The sequence below is a fragment of the Ursus maritimus genome, unplaced genomic scaffold, assembly GCF_017311325.1.
Source record: "Ursus maritimus isolate PB19 unplaced genomic scaffold, ASM1731132v1 scaffold_9, whole genome shotgun sequence".
Lineage (NCBI taxonomy): Eukaryota > Metazoa > Chordata > Mammalia > Carnivora > Ursidae > Ursus > Ursus maritimus.
Window position 1 is genome coordinate 397979 of NW_024427107.1, and position 25005 is coordinate 422983.

The window sequence follows — 25005 nt, forward strand, 5'->3', positions numbered from 1 at the left end:
TTTTTTTTTTAAAGATTTTATTTATTTATTTGACAGAGATAGAGACAGCCAGCGAGAGAGGGAACACAAGCAGGGGGAGTGGGAGAGGAAGAAGCAGGCTCATAGGAGAGGAGCCTGATGTGGGGCTCGATCCCATAACGCCGGGATCACGCCCTGAGCCGAAGGCAGATGCTTAACCGCTGTGCAACCCAGGCGCCCCTGATATTCCTATTTCTTATGTTCCATAAATGAGTGAAACCATATGATAATTGTCTTTCTCTGCTTGACTTATTTCACTTAGCATAATCTCCTCCAGTCCCCTCCATGTTGCTGCAAATGTTGTGTAATCGTTCTTTCTGATGGCTGAGTAATATTCCATTGTGTATATGGACCACATCTTCTTAATCCAGTCATCTGTTGAAGGGCATCATGGCTCCTTCCACGATTTAGCTATTGTGGACAATGCTGCTGTGAACATTGGGATGCATATGGCCCTTCTCGTCACTACGTCTGTATCTTTGGGGTAAATACCCAGTAGTGCAATAGGTGGATAACAGGGTAGCTCAATTTTTAACTTTTTTTTTCTTTTTTAAAGATTTTATTTATTTATGTGACAGCCAGTGAGAGAGGGAACACAGCAGGGGAGTGGGAGAGGAAGAAGCAGGCTCCCAAAGGAGGAGCCCGATGTGGGACTTGATCCCGGAACGCCGGAATCACGCCCTGAGCCGAAGGCAGACGCTTAACGACTGTGGTACCCAGGCGCCCCTCAATTTTTAACTTTTTGAGGGACCTCCACACTGTTTTCCAAAGTGGCTGTACCAACTTGCATTCCCACCAACAATGTAAAAGGGATCCCCTTTCTCCACACCCTCTCCAACATTTGTTGTTTCCTGCCTTGTCAATTTTTGCCATTCTAACTGGCGTAAGGTGGTATCTCAATGTGGTTTTGATTTGAAATTCCCTGATGGCTAATGATTTTGAACATTTTTTCATGTGTCTGTTAGCCATTTGTATGTCTTCATTGGAAAAGTGTCTGTTCATATCTTCTGCCCATTTTTTGATTTGATTATTTGTTTCTCGTTTATTGAGTTTGAGAAGTTCTTTGTAGATCTTGCATACTAGTCTTTTATCTATAGTGTTACTTGCAAATATCTTCTCCCATTCCATGGGCTGCCTCTTAGTTTTTCTGACGGTTTCCTTGGCTGTGCAGAAGCTTTTTATCTTGATGAAGTCCCACAAGTTCATTTTTTCTTTTGTATCTCTTGTCTTTGGAGATGTGTCATGAAAAAAGTTGCTGTGGCCAATGTCAAAGAGGTTGCAGCCTATGTTCTTCTCTATGATTCTGATGGATTCCTGTCTCACATTGAGGTCTTTCATCCATTTGGAGTTTATCGTTGTGTATGGTGTGAGAGAGTGGTCAAGTTTCATTCTTTTGCATGTAGCTGTCCAATTTTCCCAGCCCCATTTATTGAAGAGACTGTCTTTTTTCCACTGGATGTTTTTTCCTGTTTTGTCAAAGATTAGTTGCCCAAAGAGCCGAGGGTCCATTTCTGGGTTCTCTGTTCTGTTCCATTGGTCTATGTGTCTGTTTTTGTGCCAGTACCATGCTGTCTTTGTGATCACAGCTTTGTAGTACAGCTTGAAATCCAGCATTGTGATGCCCGCAGCTTTGTCTTTCCTTTTCAACAATTCCTTGGCGATTCGGGGCCTTTTCTGATTTCACACAAATTTAAGGGCTATTTGTTCCAGTTCTTTGAAAAATGTCCTTGGTATTTTGATCGGGATGGCATTGAAAGTGTAGATTGCTCTGGGTAGCATAGACATTTTAACTATGTTAATTCTTCCGGTCCATGAGCATGGAATATTCTTCCATCTTTTTGTGTCTTTTTCAATGTCTTCCAAGAGTGATTTGTAGTTTCTAGCATATAGATCCTTTACCTCTCTGGTTAAGTTAATTCTGAGATAGCGTGTGATTTTTGGTGCTATTGTAAATGGAATGGATTTCTTAATTTTTCTTTCTTCAGTCTCATTGTTCGTGTATAGAAATGGAACTGATTTCTGAGCATTGATTTTGTATCCTGCCACATTACTGAATTGCTCTATGTGTTCTAGTAATTTGAGGGTGGAGTCTTTTGGGTTTTCCATATAGAGTATCATGTCATCTGCGAAGAGAGACAGTTTGACTTCTTCTTTGCCGATTTGAATACCTTTTATCCCTTTTTGTTGTCTGATTGCTGTTGCAAGGACTTCTAGTACTATGTTGAATAACAGTGGCGAGAGTGGGCATCCTTGTCGTGTTCCTGATCTTAAGGGAAAGGCTTCCAGCTTTTCCTGATTGAGAATGATATTTGCTGTAGGCTTTTCATAGATGGTTTTTATGTGATTGAGTAATGTACCCTTTATCCCTACACTCTGAAGGGTTTTAATCAGGAAAGGATGCTGTAATTTGTCAAATGCTTTTTCTGCATCTATTGAGAGAATCATATGATTTTTGAATTTTTCTTTCTGGATAAAATCTATGACACCGATCGATTTGTGAATGTTGAACCACCCTTGCATCCCAGGGATGAATCCCACTTGATCCACTGTTGGATCCTATTAGCCATGATCTTGTTGAGAATTTTGGCATCCATATTCATCAGGGATATCTGTCTGTATTTCTCCTGGATGATGTGGTCTTTGCCTGGTTTGGGGATCAAGGTAATACTGGCCTCATAGAATGAGTTTGGTTGTGTTCCCTCTGTTTCTATTTTTTGAAACAGCTTCAGGAGAATAGGTATTATTTCTTCTTTGAATGTTTGGTAGAATTCCCGGGAATTCCATCAGGCCCTGGACTTTTGTTTTTGGAGAGATGTTTGATCACTCTTTCATTCTCTTCATAATTAATCAGTTTGTTTAAAAAATCAGTTTCTTCCTTTTTCAGTCTTGGTAGTTTATAGGTTTCCAGGAAGGCATCCATTTCTTCCAGGTTGTTTAATTTATTGGCATAAAGCTGTTGATAAAAGTTTCTCATATCCTTCCTATTTCATTGGTGTTGGTCATGATCTCTCCCCTTTCATTCATGATGTTATTAATTTGGGTCCTTTCTCTATTCTTTTGAATAAGTCTTGCCAGTGGCTTATCGATCTTATTTATTCTTTCAAAGAACCAGCTTCTAGTTCTGTTGATCTGCTCTACTGTGCTCCTGGTTTCTAATTCATTGGTCTCTGCTCTAATCTTGATCACTTGCCTTCTCGTGTGTGGGTTAGGCCTGTTCTTCTGTTCCAGCTCCATCTTTTGAGGTGAGAATCTAAAAACTGCATTTTAGATTTTTCTGTTCTTTTGAGTGAGGTTTGGATGGGTATGTATTTTTCTTTTACGACTGTCTTTGCAGTGCCCCATAGGTTTTGGACCGATGTGTTTTCATTCTCGTTGGTCTCCAAAAATTGCTTAAGCTGATTTTTAATTTCCTGGTTTACCCAATCATTCTTGAGCAGGATGGTTTTTAGTTTCCAAGTGTTTGAGTTTCTTCCAAATTTTTCCTTGATTGATTCCAGTTTCAAAGCATTGTGGTCTGAAAATATGCAGGGAATAATTTCAGCCTTTTGGTATCGGTTGAGACCTGTTTTGTGACCCAGTATATGGTCTGTTCTGGAGAAAGTTCCGTGTGCATTAGAAAAGAATGAGTATTTTGTTGTTCTGGGGTGTAGTGTTCTGTATATATCTATGAGGTCCATCTGGTCTAGTATGTCATTCAAAGCTCTTGTTTCATTGTTGATTTTCTGCTTAGGTGATCTGTCTATTTATGATAGTGGAGTGTTGGGGTACCCTACTGTTAACATATTATTATCTATATGTCTCTTTATTCTAGTTAAGAGTTGGCTTGTGTATCTTGCTGCTCCCCTGTTGGGGGCATAGATATTTATAATCGTTATATCCACTTGTTGGATACATCCTTTAAGAATAATATAGTGCTCGGGGCGCCTGGGTAGCGCAGTCGTTAAGCGTCTGCCTTCGGCTCAGGGCGTGATCCCGGCGTTCTGGGATCGAGTCCCACATCGGGCTCCTCCGCTGGGAGCCTGCTTCTTTCTCTCCCACTCCCCCTGCTTGTGTTCCCTCTCTCGCTGGCTGTCTCTCTGTCACATAAATAAATAAATAAAATATCTTTAAAAAAAAAAAAGGATAATATAGTGCCCTTCTGTGTCTCTAACTACAGTCTTTGGTTTAAAATCCAATCTGTCTGATACAAGAATTGCTACCCCAGCTTTCTTTTGAGGTCCATTGGCAAGAAAAATGGTTTTCCATCTCTTCACTTTCAGTTTGGGTGTATCTTTAGGTTCAAGATGAGTCTCTTGTAGACAGCAAATGGATGGGTCATGTCTTATTATCCAGTCTGCAACCCTGTGGCATTATGGGAACATTTAGGCCATTGATAGTGAGAGTGATTATTGAGAGATATGATTTTAATGATGTCTTGTTGCCTGTGAAGTGTTTGTTTCTATAGATTGTAAATTTCTGTTCTGTATCACTCTTGGTGCTTTTTTACTTTTGTATCTCATGTGGGGCTGGTTTGTTGGTTACGAATTCCTTCAGTTTCTGCCGATTCTGGAAGGTTCTTATCTCTCCATCAATTCTGAATGACAGCCTTGCTGGATAAAGGATCCTTGGCTGCATGTTCTTCTTGGATAGAGCTTTGAAAATACCCTGCCAACCCTTCCTATCTTGCCAGGTTTCTGTAGACAGGTCTGACGTTATTCTGATATTTTTACCTTTGTACATGAGTAATTTCTTTGCCCTGGCCGCTTTCAATACTGTATCCTTGGATCTAGTATTTGCGCATTGCACTATGATGTGACGTGGTGTAGGTTTGCTGTGATTGACCTTGGGAGGGGTCCTTTCTGCCTCTTGGACACGAATGCTTGTTTCCTTTGCCAGATTAGGGAAGTTCTCAGCTACAGTTTGTTCAAATGTCTCTTCTAGACCTCTCTCTTTCTCCACCCCCTCGGGGATGCCAATGATTCTAACATTGGAACGTTTCATTGAGTCAGTAATCTCCCGTAATCTACATTCTTGAGAATGGATTTTTTTTTAAAAGATTTTATTTATTTATTTGACAGAGATAGAGACAGCCAGCGAGAGAGGGAACACAAGCAGGGGGAGTGGGAGAGGAAGAAGCAGGCTCATAGTGGAGGAGCCTGATGTGGGGCTCGATCCCATAACGCCGGGATCACGCCCTGAGCCAAAGGCAAACACTTAACTGCTGTGCCACCCAGGCGCCTCAAGAATGGATTTTTTTTGAGCCAATTTTCTGTTTTAACTTTATCTTCTACCATCCCATCCTCCAATTCGCTACTTAGTTCTTCTGCCTCATTTACCCTGGCCGTCAGAGCGTCTGGTTTAGACTGCATTTGATTCATAGCATTTTTAATTTCTGCCAGATTTGCTCACATTTCCGCCCTTAGAGATTCTATTTTCTCGTTAATATTTTCGTTAATATTTTTTTTTCAATTCTACACATCATCTTGACCATTGTTACTCTGAACTCCATTTCTGACAATTTGGTTATATCCTATCCATCAGTTCTGTGGCAGAGGCCACAGACTCATTATCTTTCTTTGCTGGGGCGGATTTCTCCTCCTCATCATTCTGATGAGCGGGTGATTGCCGGGATGTACAGAGCCCAAATTACTGACCAGCACCCAGGCAGTGTGCACTTGTTTTATAGGGACCTTAGCGATGTGGGCTTCTTGATTTTTAGCCTGCCTTCTGGGGGAGGAGCCTGCCCGCTGATACTCAGGGAACCCTGTTTGGGTAGAGTCGCCCTCTCCCCTGCGAGGAGGGTTGGGAATGGGCACAATGTGAGCTGTTATTTCCTGGCTTTTGTTCTCTGGCGGCTTTCCCTTGCTGTTTTCTGTGACTCTTCTGAGAGTCAGAGCAGCAGTGGCCCTATCCTAGCCTCTGTCTCAGAACAGAGATTGCAGTCCGCTCTTCACTGAGCTCTCTTGGCCACTTTAACTCTGTTTCTGTCAGTGCTGCCAAAAACCCTGTATCGTCCCGGGTTGTGCGCCCCACAGCCGCTCTCCCAGCCCTCACTTCCAGGGCCGGCAGGTTTCTGTCCTTTGTGGTTCTAACACCTCCAGTCACCCTCGGTTCCTGCCATGCTCCTGAGTTCCCTGTTTCAGTGTGGTTCGTGCGGTCCGGAGCGCTGGTTTTCAGTCTGGTCGCATGCGCGGTCCCGAGCCCTCGGTTTCAGTCTAGTTCGAGTGTGCGCTCGGGAGCTCAGGTTGTCAGTCTGGATGCGCGCCCGCTCCTGAGCTCCCGGTTTATTCTGTTTCCAGTGAGCGCTCTGGAGCTCTGGTTTTCAGTCTGGTCGTACGCGCGTTACCAGTTTCATGGTCTCAGTCTGTTTTCTTGCGAGTGTTGGTCTGGGAGTCCGGCTCTCTCCCCAGTGCAGGTGGCTACTGCTTCCCGGTGCCCGAGTGCGGCGACTCCCTCCCTCTTCCGTTTACCTTCTGATACCTGTACGCGGATTCACGACTCCCCGCTTCGTACCTCAATACTCAGCGCTGGAGATGTTCTTTTGTAGAGATCCAGATGTATCTTCCTGCGTCTCAGGCTGATTCTGTGGGTGTTCAGGATGGTCTGGTACATATCCAGCTCGACTCAGGGACCAGGGTATTTAGCAGCCATATTTTCTCCCTATAATATCTAACCTCTTAATATTGAAATGTGTCTAAGATACTTTAAATTTTAGCATTATAACTCAATTATAAATATAAGCAGAAAAATTGATTTTTTTTGGTGTGTATTCCTTTTCTGATCACTATCAATAAAGTTTCCTGTTGACTTCCTGTTACATCGAGATGGAGTAGCCCCATTCTTTCTACGTTTCCTATTAGAATGGCTAAAATAAAAAGTGGTTATAACACCAAATGCTGTCAGTGATATGGAAAAACTTAAACATTGCCAATAGGACTGTAAAATGTTACAGCCACTCTGGAAAAGTTTGGCGGTTTTTTATAAGACAAAACATACAATTACCAATCAACCTGGCAATTGCCCTTTGACATTTATCCCAGAGAATGAAAATTACATTCACATAAAACCCTGTGTACAATGTTCATAGCAGCTTTATTCGTTATAGTCCCAAACTAGAAACAACACAGATGCCCTTTAGTGGATGAATGGATAAACTATGGTGCATCCATATCATGTAATACTAATTAGTAATAGAAAGTGTTGATACACAGAATAACTTGGATGAATGGTGACGGAATTATGCTGAATACAAGAAGCCAATCCTGAAGTCTAAGATAGTATGATTCCATGTATATATCAATCTTGAAATGACAAAATTACAAAAATGCAAAGCTGATTTGTTGCAAGAGGTTAACAATTGGGGTAGGGAGATTGGCTATGATGTGGCTTTATAAAGGTAATGTAAGGTGTCCTCATGGTGATGGAATTGTTTTGTGTCTTGTAGGTATCAGAATCAACATTCTAGTTGTGATGTTTTGCAAAATGTTAACATTGAAGGAACTGGGTAAATTGTACAATGGCTCTCTGTTGTTTATTACAACTGTATGTGGATCTACTATTACCTCAAAATAATAAATTTAGTTAAAAGAGTTTGTTGTTAAGTGCTTTTAAGCACATGACTGCTACTAGGGCTAGTCTTCTTCTAGCATTCCTGTTCCACACAAGTATTGATTTTGTGGTTTTTTTCACATTTTGTCTTTTTCTTTTGGTTTCATCAAATATTCTAGGAAGTTATAATTCTATAATTAGTTCAAGGTTATATTTTTGAGTTTTCATTTGTGCTACAGTCATTTTCCTTGTTTTTAATAACTTAATTAGTTCTTCTGTTTCTTCTTAAAACTTGGTTTTAATTAAAAGAATCTTAGGTTACACATAGAACGTTAGGCAGGATGATCAAGACATTGCTTTCACTATCATCAGAATTTTATTTGTGACTTCGGCAGAATAACATGCGTGAAATCTCATTCTGCTAAATATCAGTTGATTGTGTTTATATATTTTCTTTTTCTTTAACAGAAACTACTGCATCTAAGAGTACCAGTGAGCTTATAGATATAACATGGAGTTCCAGTGGAAGTGATCTGTCAGAAGAGGATAGAACACTTTTTAAACCACAGAGACATAATGGACATGGTTCTAGAATAGACAGGTTTTGTAACAGGAACAGGAATATTTTATGTCCGGACGATGGGGCCAGTGAAGGTAAATTGAGAATTTGGTAAGAAATCCTCTTTCTGATATATATTGGGTTCAGTATTGGAAAAAACTTCATTCCTTTTCTGATAGTATTAGTGATGTAATGACTGTACTGAGTCCTTTCCTCTATGCTCAGCCATTTAGAAACATTTTTTTCATATATTATTTCTCACAAAAACTCTAACAGATAAATATTACAAGTATTATTTTTACAGCTAACAAGTTAAGCGTGAACAGTAAAATTGGTTGGGATTCCACTTAGGGTCTCTACTGTATAGTGCTATATTGCCCCTTGCTGACCTGTTTTTGGTAAATACTATGATATTAAATGTGTGGTAGAAATATAACCTAAGTTTCTGTTTTGATGGCATTTTTTATTATATTGTGTTTTTAACAGTTTAAAGCAAGGTTTCCCAACCTTATCACTAATGCATTTGGGGCCAGAAAATTCTTTGTTTTGGGGAGGGGGGTGTTTTCCTGTGCAGTATAGGGTATTTAGCAGCATCTCTGGCCTCTGTTCACTAGTGACAGTAAGTAGCTCCGCCAGCCCCAGTTGTTTTGTTTTGTTTTTTATAAAGATTTTATTCATGTATTTGTTAGAGAGAGAGAGAGAATGTGTGCTCACCCTCAAGCCAGGGGAGGGCGGGCAGAGTAAGAAGCAGGCTCCCGACTGAGCAAGGAGCATGATGTAGAACTCGATCCCAGGACCCTGGGTTCATGACCTCAGCCGAAGACAGACGCTTAACTGACTGAGCCACCCAGGCATGCCTCCCCCAGCCCCAGCTGTGACAGCTAAAAAATGTCTCCAGATGTTGTCAGATATCCACAGAAGGACAGAATCATCCCGAGTTGAGAACCATAGACTTAGAATTAGGAAAATCATGTCCTTTTACAATTTTTAGAATATATAGCTCATCTAGAGTATTTAAAAATCTTAATGCTTTCAAAATAAGCTTCATGTGAGTTGGTTACTTGGTTAAGATTAAGTTTATACAAACAAACCCTGTGGAAGGTGAGGCCACTTTGTATGCCATCTTGGTAACTACCAATTGACATTCTAGTAATAAACAGGTGAGGTGGTATTTTAAGGTTATACATAAGCTCATAGGGCTTATTTTATTAATTCAGCCATTTTAATGAAATTCATTGTTAAGTAACTCTTGGTCTTTACACATCTAAGAACGCTTTGTTATTAAAAACTATTTTTTTTATGGGTGGATAGTGTGCTATGTGCATTACATCTCATTAAAGCTGCTATTAAAATTGTCTATGTCTTTCTCTATTAAAAGACATAGTAGTTTTCAAAATTCTAAGAATATAAAGGTTCTTTGAGCTCATTACTTTGAAATGAGTTAACGAATTGTTGACTTCTCTTAAGCAGGTTGACTGTTAGGTAACAAGTAAATGATAATGACCCCTTGGTGTGTATCTAATCATGCATGTAACTGCTTTCTTACTTTTCTCGCTTCCTTTTCCCTTTCCTCCTCCCCTCACTCCTTTTTACCTTTAATTACTGTTTATCAGTTTCTTGTTTTACCCCAGACACTTGGCTGGATATTATGTATATTATTTCCTTTTATATCTGTTACATCCTGTGAGCTGAGTACCCTCATTTTACAGAAGAAAATTGGGACTCAGAGAAGTCAAATCACTTGCCCAGAGTCACATGTTTAACAAGTGTTCTGATTACTATGTATAGTCAGGGATGTCTCACTTCAATGCTGTGTGCTTCAACAGTGTTCTGGTGCTTAACAGACTTGGCTTCTTATCAGAATTTCCAGGTGAGTTTTAAACACAATATACCCAGACCTCCTTCCAGCTGTATTGGATTAGTCTCTGGGCCTTAAGGCCCAGAATTGAGATTGAGAGGGAAGAGCCCTGAGTTAAAATTGTCAAAATCTTTTCTTCTTAAAAAAATTCCCCCCCTCCATTTGTCTTTTACATAACTTTGAAAAAACTTCTCAACGTTTTGGAGACTTAGTTTCTTTATCTATGAAATGCAAGTTTTAGTCTAACAGTAATTGTCTTGCCTACTTCATAAAATTATTGTTTAGAATGTAAGGTCTTATTAGTTTGGGTTGTGGTATATCATTTAATAGCACTCAGCAACTGCAGTATAAGTGTTATTCATCGATGGGCTTATCCAGGGTAGGAATAGTGTTCTATATTATCTCTCGTGTTTGTTTGTTTTGGTATTGTAAGTGTCTAGGATGGTGTAGTAGGACCTCAGTAGGCACTGATTTTACTGAACGAATGAGGAATGAATGCATTCCTCAGAACTCTGCCTTTCCCTTGGCTTTCTGCTGTGTTGCTTTCAGCAACCTGGAGAATTTCTTTATGCTTTCCATTGCCTGGCTTCCATGAGTAAACGTGTTGTTACATGTGGTATTTCCCTTCCATTCCCTAATGGTGAGCGTGGCTCCTGCATTTATTTTACTGCCATTACGTATCTGCTCCTCTCAGACCAGTCTGACCTCCAGTCTTTTATAATTATTATAGTGGACCTTTATTTTCTGGAACAACAGTATTGGATAAAAGAAGACTCATATATTTGCTTTATTCCATACTTTTACCTCTAGCTTAAATTTTTCTTTTCTTTTTTGGTTTTTAATTTGATTCCCTTTCAGGTATTAAAGTTGGTAAGTTATTTTATTTTTAATATTACTTCTGTCTAGAAATAAGATTGTTCTTATTAGACCTCTGAAATAGGGCCAAGATATTTTACTAGCCCTCTAAGTTGCTGAAGTAGCTGTGAGGGAATATTTGGGCTTTGTACGGTTTATGTTATATGTCTCAGAGATACCTCAAAGATTAATATATCCTTAGTAACTACTTTTATTTCTTTAAAAATAGATTAAATTTGGTTATTTGATATATGAAAATAATTTAACTTCCAAATTAAATTTTGCAAAAGTAGCACCTACATAACAATGCTTATAAAGTAAACTAAAAACTTGGGGCGCCTGGGTGGCTCAGTCGTTAAGCGTCTGCCTTTGGCTCAGGGCGTAATCCCAGTGTTCTGGGATCGAGCCCCACATCAGGCTCCTCCGCTGGGAGCCTGCTTCTTCCTCTCTCACTCCCCCTGCTTGTGTTCCCTCTCTCACTGGCTGTCTCTCTCTGTCAAATAAATAAATAAAATCTTTAAAAAAAAACAACTAAATTTACTAGTTTTTTTACTGATGCAAAATCTATAAAAAGAGTTTTAGGTGAAAATCCTTTAAGAAGTCTGTTAATAGGAGACTGATGAACGGGGCGCCTGGGTGGCTCAGTCGTTGAGCATCTGCCTTCGGCTCAGGTCATGGTCCCTGGGGTCCTGGGATCGATCCCCCTGTCGGGTTCTCTGCTGGGCGGGAAGCCTGCTTCTCCCTCTCCCACTCCCTCTGCTTGTGTTCCCTCTCCCTCTGCCTTTTTCTGTGTCAAAGAAATAAATAAAATCTTAAAAAAAAAAAAAAAGGACACTGATTAAATAAACTGTGGGTCAACTATGCAGTGGAATACTATGTTGTAGAAAAGAATGAGGATACTCCCTGTTACTGATATGGAAAACCTCTGTTAAGTTAAAAAATTAAAAAAAAAAAAAGTATCAGAAAGGAGGAAAAAAAATTATAGTATATTTTATTTGCTCTCGAACATGCTGGAAAAACTCTAGAAAGATACAAAAACAACTAATAAAAGTAGTTACCTGAGAATTGGGGTAGGGGTGATAGGAGAAACAGGATGGCTAGAGGTAAGAGTAGGAATATAGTTTTGACAGTCTTTAATACATATTTTAAAAATTACTCAGCAATATGGATGTTTTTAACTACTGAGAATAAAGAAAATAGATGAAGAAACATTAAGGTTATATAAAATTGTTTAAAATTGTGTTTTTTAGATGAACTGCAGTTTATTGACTGGGAGATTGACAGTGACAGGGAAGATACTAGTGAGTATAATGAATTTGAAGACAGTGAGAGTGTTGTGGAAATATCAGACTGTGCTTCTTGTTCAAGCAATCATTCTTCGACTAGTGAAGAGAAGAGGCTCTCTGAGCTTGTGAAGGTAAGAACCAGTTGTCTCAAAATTTTTCCTTCTGGTTATAACATTTGTTAATCAGCCTTTTGGTGTTTTATTTTAAATTACTTTTCCAGGGCAGTCACTTTTGACTCTTAGTGATTCTTTCATTTTTTACCTCCTTGTCTCTAAATAACATGCTTATAATGTACTTCTAAACATGGGTAACCATCTCCTCACCCACTCCCTCCACCTGCTACGCATTGAACTTTTCCCATTCTCCCAGGACACATGTATTATGGTTTGGTTAGATTAGTATTCAGCATTGCATAATATTTAGAACCAAGGCAAATATTAATTATGATTATTTTTCCTTCACAACTTTTCATTTTCCTTGGAGTTAATTACTTTGGGTTTTTGTTTGCCTAACTTTATTTATTGTTAATAAAACTAAGTTTTTGCCATTGTTTAGCTCTCCTGTTAAGGTTTTCAGGCAAAGTAGGCATTCCAAGCAGTTTTGTCTTTCTGGAAAACTCATTCCCACAGCCTCCTAGCTGCTCTAATTTGAACTCATCCTCTCTGCTGTGTGGATGTAGCTGCCCTTAGGTCTCTCTTTAGCATCTTCCTGGTAATTCCCTTCACTTCTCTCCAATGTGGAGCAACTTTATCCTGGATTCCATGTCTTCCTCTTTCTTGGTTTTCACTCAGTGTGAGGAGTACATGTTCTAGTAGCTTTCAAGAGAGGATTTATGGAAGATAAATGACATGTCAGAAGATGTATTTATCAAACTTTGATAAGTGGATGGCAATTTATATAGAATTTTAGGTTGGAAATTATTTTTCTTCAGAATTTTGAAGGCATTATTTCATTGTCTTCTAGTTCCAAAGTTGCTGTCAAGAAGCATGAAGCTATTCTCATTCTTGATTTTTTAAAAGATTTATTTATTTGAGAGAGGTGTGGGGAGGGGCAGGAGAGGGAGAGAGAGAATTCCAAGCAGACTCTATGCTGAGCATGGAGCTCAATCCCAGGAACCTGACATTATGACCTGAGTTGAAATCAAGAGTCAGCTGTTCAACTGTCTGAACCACCCAGGCTCCCCTCTCATTCATGATTTTTAAATATTTTCTCTTTACCACTTCTTTTAAGCAGTGTGATTGTGATATGCCTACATGTGGTTTTCTGCTTGGAGTTTATCAAGCTTTTTGAGTATGTGGTGAATTGGCTCCAAGCCCACGCCGAGGTTTGGTAATTCACTAGGAGGACTCTCAGAATTTAGTGTACAGTCATACTCAGGGCTATGATATATTATAGTGAAACAATACAAAGCAAAATCAGCAATCTTTCAAGAGTCCTGTTCAAGTGGAGTCACACGGGATATGCTTAATTGCTTTAGCAATGAGTTTTGACAACGTCTGTAAAATGTTACCTGCCAGGGGAGCTCATTGGTGACACAGTGCCAAGAGTTTTTATTGGGGGCTGGTAAAGTAGGGACTTTCTCTGCCTTGCATGTACTAGAATTTCAATTTCAAGAAGGAAAACGGGTATTCAGCCTAAGCCGTATTGTTTAAGCAGAGGGAGCCACTCTTATCATTAGGGAATGATGGTAATTGTCCTGATGTCTGAATAACTAGAGGTAGGCAAGGACCAACATTACAAGCAGGCCTTTCTAAGGATACCCATCTTAGGTCAGCTTTGTTAACTCTCTTCTTCACATAATGGGTTTAAAGTTTTCATCACATTTGGAAAGGTTTTTGCCTTCAACATTTTTTTTTCCTGACTTCCCTTTTCCTTTCCTTTAGGACTACAATTATAGGTATATTAATGAGGCTGCTTCATGTTGTATCATGGGATCATTGATGCTGTGTTCACCACCCCCCTTTCATTTTTAATGGTTTCTGTTGCTAGATTTTCCAAGTTTAGTATCTTTTTTCTCTCAGCATCTAATCTGCTGTTAATACTATCCAGTGTATTTGTCATCTCTTAAAGTTTGGTATGAATCTTATTATATTATCTTTCTTAACCTCATCATATTTTTTTCTGTTTTGAAAATATAGAGTATAATTATAATAGTTGTTTTTGTGGCTTTTTCTGTAAATCTACCATTTGTGTTATTTCTGTGTCTATTTCTATTGATTAATATTTTTCTTCATTGTATGTTGTATTTTTCTGCTTCTCTGCATGCCTGAAAATGTTTGAGTGTATACCAGACATTGTGAATTTTATGTTGTTGGGTGCTGGATTTTTAAAAATTTCTTTAAATATTTTGGGGCAGTTATTTGGAAACAGTTTCATCCTTTGGGTGTTGCTTTATGATTTATTAGATGGGTCTGGAGAAGTGTTCAGTATTCTGTCCCATTATCTTTTTGAGTATTCTAGTAATGCTCTTACTTTTCCAATGTGCCTGACAAGAGTAGCTGCCGTGTCCTGACCCTGTGTGAGCACTGGGCATTGTTCTCCAGATGATTCTTTCCCTCATATACTGACCACACGTGCTGATCAGAACTCTGCTGAATACTTGAGGGGGGATTGCTGTAGTTTTCTATGTAGCTCTGGTTTTTCTGTTATTCCATCCTATGAACTCTAGCTACTTTTGTGGACTCTCAGTTCTGTCTCTTCCCATGGACTCCACCTCACTTCCCCTTTTCTACTGTGTGGTTTGGAAATTCTCTTATGAAAGTAAGCTAGGGCAATTGTAGAGCTCAATTTTTATTTCCTGAGTTTCAGGGATTAGTGTTCTTGCCTGATGTTCAGTGTCTTGAAAACCATTGTTTCATGTATTTTGTCTGGGTTATTCCCTTCCTTCCTTCCCTCCCTCCTACCTTTCCCTTCCTTTCCCTTCCTTTCCCTTCCTTTCCCTTCCTTTCCCTTCCTTTCCCTTCCTTTCCCTTCCCTTCCCTTCCCTTCCCTTCCCTTCCTTCCTTCCCTCCCTCCTACCTTTCCCTTCCCTTCCCTTCCCTTCCCTTCGCTTCCCCTCCCTTCCCCCCATCTCTCCTTCCTTCTCCCCCATCTCTCCTTCCTTCCTTCTTTCCTTCCTTCCTTCCTTCCTTCCTTCCTTCCTTCCTTCCTTCCTCTTTCTTTCTCTCTTTTGTTTGTTTGTTTTGGTGTTTTAAGTGGGAGAACAAATCCATTTGCTGTTATTCCATCTTGGTCACCTTCCTGATCTTTCATGCAATCCAGCACATGATAAGCTGCTCATCATCATTAGTTGTCAGGGAGCTGCAAATCCACACCATGATGAGACACCACTTTATACTCATTAGGGTGGCTATTATCCATAAATGGAAAAAAAAGTTGAGAAATTGGAAACCTTGTACATTGCTGGTGCGAATGTAAAATGCTACAGCCACTATGGGAAAGTTTGGTGGTTTCTCAAAAAGTTAAAATGGAATTACCACATAATCCAGCAATTCTACTTCTGGATATATACTGAAAAGAATTGAAAGCAACGACTCAAACATTTTTGTACATCAGTGTTCATAGCATCATTATTCACAATGGCTGGATGGTGGAAACAACCCAAATGTCCATCAACAGATGAAAGAATAAACAAAATGTTGTATATATGTACAGTGGATTATTATTCAGCCTTAAAAAGGAATGACAATTCTGGGGTGCCTAGGTGGCTCAGTTAGTTAAGTGTCCGATCTTGATTTTGGCTCAGGTCATGATCTCAGGGTTGTGAGATCCAGCCCCACATTGGTCTCTGCGTAGTGGATGTGGAACCTATTTAAGATTCTCTCTCTCAAAGAAAAAACAGGAATGAAATTCTAATACATGCTACAATATGGATGAATCTTGAAAACCTTATTGTAGATCAAATAAGCCAGACACAAAAGGAGAAGTGCTGAATGATTCAATTAATATGCAGTACCTATAATAGGCAAGTTCATAGAAACAGAAAGTAGAACAGAGGTTACCAGAGGCTAAAGAGTAAGGGGAGTTATTTTTAAATGTATACAGAGTTTCTGATTGGGATAATGAAAAGGTTCTAGAAATGTTAGTGGTGGTGGTTATAAACGTTATGAATGTACTTAATGCTACTAAGGTGTCCACCTAAAAGTGGTTAATATGGTAAATTTTTTGCTATATATTTCACCACAATAAAAAATGAAAAATATATCTTTATTTTAAAATATTGTTCTGCCATTAAATTTTATGTTTTTGAGGAGTTTTTATTGTTGATATGGTAAAAATGTTTATAGAGAGAATGCCAAATGATAAAGCAAAAGACTAAGCTGTACATGCAGTAAAATCTTAACTCGAGGATCCCAAAGGACCATTGAAAATCCCAAGACTACTACCAAAACCCTTGGAATAAATCATATCTAATCAGACCAGGAAGTGTTGTGCCGTGACCTAAAAGTTTTTCTTGACCTTTCAATATAGGGACTAGACTAGTAACCCTTTTTTTCTATGAACTTCTTTAGTGTGAAAGAAAACCTTCATTAATAGCATGGTCTTTGCTTCTTAGAAATTTTTTTTTAAGATTATTTATTTATTTGTCAGAGAGAGACAGAGCGAGCGAGCGCACAAGCAGGCAGAGGGGCAGGCAGAGGGAGAGGGAGAAGCAGGTTCCCCACTAAGCAGAGAGCCTGACGTGGGGCTTGATCCCAGGACCCTGGGATCATGACCAGAGCCGAAGGCAGATGCTTAACCGACTAAGCCACCCAGGCATCCCTTAAATTTTTTTTTTTTTTAAGATTTTATTCATTTATTTAACAGAGCATAAGCAGAGGGAGAGGGAGAAGCAGGCTCCTCACTAGGCAAGGAGAAGCCCTTACGGGGCCCGATTCCAGGACCCTGGGATCATGACCTGAGCCAAAGGCAGGCACTTAACCGCCTGAGCCACCCAGGTGTCCCCAAAGTTTTTCTTAATGTTAATTGTGGTGGTGATTTCAGTGGCTGAAATATCTGTTACTTCGTGTGTTTGGCTTTTTAAAGCACCTCATTTCTGTTGAGAAAGATGGGATTTTTGTGCATAGCTTCATATCATAGGCTACCTGTCTTTATAATTTTAGAGTTTTATCTGATATTTCATGAGCAGGTTCTGTACTGATAAGAAAGCATTTAATAAAATTAGTTTATAAATTCCTTTTTCTTATTTTGAAAAGAAAGAATGGTGGATTTGTTCTCATCATAGAGTATTGCCATCACTAAATAAAAAATTTAGTATTTTACTCTTGTCAGAAACTTTTTTTTATTAGAAAATAAGATTATTAGAACTTTTAATTTTTTTCTTGGCTTTTTTTGAGAGAAATATTCTGTGAACTGAGGATATGTTCATCCTTTGAAAGCTGCTGTAAATTACCACAACTATGAGAAAGACTAATGCTGCATAGATGAAGGTGCTGGGTGATTAGCTGGGTTCACTACCTGAGAAAGTCTTGCACTTAGGTTTTGTAGTGCTTGCAGTTCAGTTCATACCTTGTTAAAATTACAGGACACAGACTTTTCAGGGAAGCTCTTGAATAATAAAATATGTAGTTATAAGAAGTAAATGGTAAGCATCCATAGTTCTCTAAAATGTAAATAGCATATCTCTGGGTAGTAGAATTACTGGAGAAGTTTATTTTCTTCTTTGTTGTATTTATTTAACAATTTAAATAAAAAACCAAGAAAAATATAGCAGTCAGTGGCTTTTTCCTTAAAGACAAAACAGAGAAACAGATCACATATATTAAACATATATATTGGGTCTTATATTATACTAGTTGCTTTATGTACGTGTAATAGTCCGTTTGAGATGCTTTACCAAAAATACCATAGGTAGGGTGGCTTAAACAACAGAAATTTATTTCTCAACAGTTTTGGAGGCTGGGAAGTTCCATGATCTAGGTGCTGGCATATACGGTGTCTATTGAGGGACCACTCTCTGGTTCACTGAAGACTGTCTTCTTACTGTGTCCTCACATGTTGGAAGGGATAAGGGATCTCTGGGGCCTTTTTATAAGGGCCCTAATCCCATTCATGAGGGCCCCACCCAAAGGCCCTGCGTCTAAATACCATCACATAAGGGATTAGGTTTCAACATAAAATTAGGTTTCAATATTTAGTTTATAGCATTACATTTTCCATTTGAGCCTTAAAACAATCTTGTGAAGTAGAAGTGGTCATGCCCAATTTTCAGATAAGGAAACTGTTAGAAAAGATAATGTCTCTGAAAACAAGTTACTTATGTAGTAAGGCATCCGTGATTGAAATCTTGCAGTAGAAATATTCAGGTGTTGGTTGAATGCCTCCGAATCTACAGTGATTGTTTTCTTATGTTGGAAGAAGCATGCAAATGGGCAGAACTTTGAAAGAAATGGTCATAGAAAAGAGAAGACCTTGGCTTGCTTTGTATTTAAAAATTCAGGACTTCTTCCATGTAGATTGTCATGAAGTATACCTGTTTTTTTTAATAAACTTGTACATTAAAGTGTAACATACTACCTTGTCATTTGAAATGAATGAATTGAATCCATTGACTCAAAAATGAATTTCTCTAAATAGACATTGAGAAGCATTCCTACAATATAAGAAAAATCCTTTTGGATTTGTGGTCTGTGTTATCACAGTGGTGGTATTCTCTATGGCCTTAACTACTGTGTCCTTTTCTTCCATTCTCTTTCTCATATGGAAACAGAGATTCAGTTATTTTCTTTATTTTCTTCTCAAGCAACATTTTCTTCCAAGTGCTGATAACTGTTAAATCTTTCTATAACCCAGTTGCTGTCCTGAATTCCATGTGGGTTTCCAGCTGCCTAATGACATCTTTGCATGAATATCCTAAATTACTGTAAGTCAAAGGGGTCCCAGGCCATATCCTTTCTTTTCTTTTTGACTCAAGCTCATCCTCTTTGTGTGTTTTTGGTCTTAGTTAATAACTTTCCTTTTTCACTGCCTGAATCTATTTCATTAGTGGGTCATGCAGATTTGACCTCTAAACTAACATCCTCACAACTTCTGCCCTAAATTGGGCCCTTTCACCTATTCTCTGTATTGTTTCAGCATTATAATTAATTTCTTAGCTTATGTCTTTTTAGTAGATTTATCTTAATAAAAATTGTGACTTTATTACTCACTTACTGAAATACTTTTTGATGATTGCTCATTGCTCGAAAGTCAAGGTCCATATAACTTAACCTTCACAGTTTAGCCGCAGGTCCCTCAAGCGAATGAGGCAGAGTATACACTGTATGTTGGAAAGTGGGGCTGATGGAAATATTGATTATTTTGATTGTGGTAATAGTTTCAAAGGAATATACACATGTCAAAACTTGTCAAATTGAATATGTCCAGTATGTGTAGTTTAGTATGCATAAGTTATATACTTCAGTAAAACTGATAAGTTTTTTTAAGTGCAAGAAAGATGTAGTTCCATGTGCTTATGATATAATTTTCAAAATACCTTTTTAAATGACAAAACAGGATATAGAATAATTGTATAGAAAAATGGAAAGAGTTTGGGGGTTAAGATGGCAGAGGATTATTAAGGGGACCCTAAGTTTGTCTCATCTCTTGAATACAACTCGATAGTTATCAAACCATTCTGAACACCTGGGAAATCAATCGGAGGTCTGAGAGAACAAAAACTTCAATTCTACAAGTAGGAAAGTGACCACCTTTTGTAAAGTAGGAGGTGCGGAGACTTGACTCCTGTGTGATATAGCTGTGGATATGATGGGAGCAGGGAGAGAGCCAATTTATGAAAGCTACCGCAAAAGTATTATAAGCAGCAGAGTGCAAAATTGGAACTTTTAGAAGTTGGCTACAGTGGGGGAATGTGCCTTGCTTAAAGGTGCTCAGGTGGCAAAGTGTGAATGGAATCCCAGCTGTGACACCGTGGTCTGAAGATCCTCAGGTTGTAAGTAGAATGGGTGGTGCCTAAGTGCTGCACTGTTCTCAGGGATAGGAACGTGGAAGCTGGCTGAGAACAGTGAGTCTAGGTGCTAGCTTTCTGATCTGTATTGCGGTAAACCGTGAACTGCTGTGTGGTTGTTTGATTGCTTTTCCTGGGATGGGGCTGCAGGAGCGTGTCAAGACCCTCCCTGGGGAATCAGTGCAGGTCTGTGCCACAGGAGTCCCTAAAATTTGGAGTTTAGAAACTCAGGTGCATGCCTGAGATAATAAAGCTTGGACACAGACAGGGTAAACACAGGATTCTGATGGTAACTGGGGAGACAAGAGTGATTGATCGCTCTTCAGTGAGGGTTCCCTGAAAACTGTGGGATACGAATTTTCGGTTCCAGGGCTGGAGAGTGGGGTGCCACCATATTCTTCCCACATGCCCTTCAGCACTGAAAGCCTTCAGGGAGCAAAACAGGGCCACCTAGTGGACCGCTCCCCCCCCCCCCCCCCCGCAAGTCCACCTGAGAATCAGCACAACAAGCCCCTCCCCAAGAAGACCAGTACAAACAACTTGCTTGCGCTAATTTTACTGATCATAGAGGGCTGCAAAGCTTCAGCTCTAAGGAAAATTAGAGTATCTAGCCTCCTTTGAACTTTTATTCTTTACTTTTTTTTTCATTTATTTTCTTATTTTTTGCATTTCTTTTTTAGAAGTTTAAATTTTTATATGTATACTTTATATTTTTTGTTTACTTTCATTGCATTTTATTTTTATATTTTTTTCTCACTTTGGGATCTAGATTCTTTATTTTTTTTAAGATTTATTTATTTATTTGAGAGAGGAAGCACAAGTGGGGGGAGGGACAGAGGGAGAAGGAGAAGCAGAGTCCCTGTTGAGCAGCAAGCTTGACACGGGGCCGAGATCATGAACTGAGCTGAAGGCAGAGGTTTAACTGACTGAGCCACCCAGCTCCCTATCTTCCTTTCTTTTCTGGACAAAATGATGAGATGGGGAAATTCATCCCAGAAGAAAGAATAGCAGGTAGTACTCACAGCCATGGACTTAATCAATATAGCTAACTAGAATTTGAAATAACGATTATAAGGATACTAGCTGGGCTTGAATAAAGCATAGAAAACACTAGAGAATCCTTTACTGCAGAGACAAAAGACCTAAAATCCAGTCAGGCCAAAATTAAAAATGCTATAACCAAGATGCAGTTCCAAGTGGAGGCCATAAAAATGAGGACGGACAAATGATTGGAGTGAATTAGTGATACAGAAGATAAAATGATGGAAAATGAGGAAGCTGAAAAAAAGAAGGAAACAGGTAATGGATCACAAATAGACTTAAGGAAATCAGTGACTTATTAAACTGTTATAACATTCATATCATAGGAGTTCCAGAAGATGTAGGGAGAAAAAAAGGGGCAGTTTATTCAAACAAATTATAGCTGAAAACATCCCTAACCTGGGGAAAGACACAGACATCAAAATCCAAAAAGCACAGAGAAATCCCATTAAGTTCAAAAAGAGCCAACCATCACCAAGGCATATCATAGTCAGATTCACAAAATAGACAGGGAAAGAGTCCTGAAAGCAGCAAGATAAAAAAAGTCCTTAACCTACAAGGGAAGACAGATCAGGTTCACAGCAGATCTGTCCACTGAAACCTTGCAGGCCAGAAAGGAGTTGAAGGAAATATTCAATGTAATGAGTTGTAATTATTCAATATGATGCTTTGGAATTATTCAGTGTGATGAGTTGGAATTATTATTCCCGCATTCAATGTAACGAGTTGCAGTTATTTATCCAGCAAGTCTCATTTAGAATAGAAAGAGAGATAAAGAGTTTCCTAGACTAAATAAATAAATAAATAAATAAAATAAAATAAAGGAGATTGTGACCACTAAAACAGCCCTGCAAGAAATACTAAGGGGACCCTATGAGTCCCCTTAGGAAAAAAAATGCCGAAAGGAACAAAGACTAGAAAGGACCAGAGAACATCACCAGAATCACCAACTCTGCAAATAACATAGTGGTGCTGAATTCATATCTTTTAGTAGTCACTTTGAATGTATATGGACTAAATGCTCCAATCAAAAGACACAGGGTATTAGATTGGATTAAAAAACAAGATCCGTCTATATGCTGCCTATGAGAGACTCGTTTTAGACCTAAAGAACCTGCAGATTGAAAGGGGAGGGATAACCACCTATCATGCCAAAGGATGTCAAAAGAAAGCCAGAATAGCCGTACTGATATCAGACAAACTAGATTTTAAAACAAAGACTGTAACAAGAGCTGAAGGGCATTATATCATAATTAAGGGATCTATCCATCAAGAAGGTCTAACAAATGTAAATATTCATGCTCCCAACTTGGGAGCACCCAAATATATAGATCAATTAATTATAAACATAAAGAAACTCATGGATAATAATACATTAATAGTAGGGAACTTCAACACCCCACTTACAGCAGTAGACATCATCTAAGCAGAAGATCAACAAGGAAACAAGGGCTTTGAATGACACACTGGACCAGATGCACTCAACAGATATATTTAGAGCATTTATCCTGAAGCATCAGAATATACATTCTTTCTGAGTGCATACAGAACATTCTCCTGAATAGATCACATACTGGGTCACAAATCAGCCCTCAACAAGTATAAAAAGATTGAGATCATACCATGCATATTTTCAAACTATAATGCTCTGAAACTTAAAGTGAGCTATAAGGAAAAATTTGGAAAGACCACAAATACATGGAAGTTAAAGAGCGTCCCACTAAAGAATGAATGGGCTAACCGGGAAATTAAAGAAGAAATACAAAAGTGCATGGAAACAAATGAAAGAAAACACAACGGTCCAAAACCTTTGGGATGCAGCAAAGGCAGTTTTAAGTTGCAATACAGTCCCACCTCAAAAGCAAGGAAAGTCTCAAATACACAACCTAACTTTACACCTAAAGGAGTTAGAAAAGGAACAGCAAATGAAGCCTAAAGTTAGCAGAAGAAGGGAAATAATAAAGATTAGAGTGGAAATAAACGATATAGAAACAAAAAGAGAAAAAACAGTAGTACAGATTAACGAAACTAAGAGCTGGTCCTTGAAAGAATTTATAAAATTGATAAACCCCTAGCCAGACTTATCAAAAGAGAGAGAGAGAGGGAGAGAGAAAGGACCCAAATAGATAAAATCTTGAATGAAAGAAGAGACATTATATCCATCACCACAGAAATACAAACAGTTGTAAGAGAATACTATGAAAAATTATGTGCCAACAAACTGGGCAACCTGGAAGAAATGAACAAATTTTTAGAAACCTACAAACTACCAAACTGAAACAGGGAGAAATAGAAAATTTAAACAACCCCATAGCCAGCAAAGAAATTGAATCAGTAATCAGAAATCTCTCAACAAACAAAAGTCCAGGGTTGGATGGATTCCCAGGGAAATTCTACCAGACATTTAAAGAAGAGTTAATACCTATTCTTCTCAAACTATTCCAAAAAATGGAAATGGAAGGAAAGCTTCCAAACTCATTCTGTGAAGCCAGCATTACCTTGACCCCAAAACCAGACAAATACCCCACTAAAAAGGAGGATTACAGGCCAATATCTCTGATGAACATAAATGTAAAAATTCTCAATAAAATACTAGCAAATAGAATTCAACAGTACATTAAAATAATTATTCACCAAGATCAAGTGGGATTTATTCCTGGGCTGCAGGGGTGGTTCAACATCTGCAAATCCATCAACACGGTATACCACATTATTAAAAGAAAGGATAAAAACCATATGGTCCTGTCAATAGATGTAGAAAAAGCATTTGACAAAGTACAGCATCCTTTCTTGATAAAAACTCTCAACAAAATCGGGATTGATGGAACATACCTTAACATCATAAAGGCCATATATGAAAGACCCACAGCTTATATCATCCTCAGTGGGGAAAAACTGAAAGCCTTTACCCTATGGTCAGGAACAAAACAAGGATGTCCACTCTCAACATTACTATTTAACACAGTACTGTAAGTCAGCCTCAGGAATCCGGGAACAAAAAGAAAGAAAAGGCATCTAAGTTGGTAAGGAAGAAGTCAAACTTTCACTATTTGTAGATGACATGATACTCTGTAGAAAACCTGAAAGACTCCATCAAAAAATTGCTAGAACTGATAGAGCAATTCAGCAAAGTCACAGGATATAGAATGAATGTGCAGAAATCTGTTGTATTGCTATACAGCAATAACGAAGCAGCCAGAAAAACAAATCAAGGAATTGATCCCATTTGCTTTTGCACCAAAATAATAAGATACTTAGGAATAAACCTAACTAGAGAGGTAAAAGATCTGTGCTCTGAAAACTACAGAAGACTTATGAAAGAAATTGAAGAGGACACAAAGAAATGGATAAATATTCCATGCTCATGGATTGGAGGAACTATACTACCCAAAGCAATCTACCCATTTAATGCAATCACTATACTATACTATACTATACTACCCAAAGCAATACTGTCTATACTACCCAAAGCAATCTACACATTTAATGCAATCACTATCAAAATACCACCAGCTTTTTCACAGAGCTACAACAAACAATCCTAAAATTTGTTTGGAGCTACAAAAGATCATGAATAGCCAAAGCAGTTGTGAAAAGGAAAAACAAAACTGGAGGCATCATGATTCCAAATTTTCAGCTGTATTAGAAAGCTGTAGTCATCAAGGCAGCATGGTACTGACATAAAAACAGACACATAGATCAGTGGAACAGAATAGAGAACCCAGAAATGGATCCACAACTATATGGTCAATTACTTTTAAACAAAGCAGGAAAGAAAATCCCATGGAAAAAAGACAGTTTCTTCAACAAATGATATTGGGAAAATTGGATAGCCATGTGCAGAAGAATGAAACTGGACCACTTTTTTACACCATACACAAAAATAAATTCAAAATAGATTCAAAATCTAATTGTG

At 38.5% G+C, this 25005-nt stretch overlaps 1 protein-coding gene across 2 annotated transcripts in view; it reads left to right on the top strand.

The window, feature by feature from the left end:
- The window catches only part of SPIDR (scaffold protein involved in DNA repair), a 481232-nt gene that overhangs the window by 31253 nt on the left and 424974 nt on the right, over window positions 1-25005 (top strand). For both annotated transcript variants that reach the window (XM_008706671.2, XM_008706670.2), the window contains exons 4-5: window positions 8014-8199; window positions 12068-12234. In XM_008706671.2, coding sequence (XP_008704893.1) covers window positions 8014-8199; window positions 12068-12234 — 353 coding nt within the window. The remainder of the gene's footprint in view (window positions 1-8013; window positions 8200-12067; window positions 12235-25005) is intronic.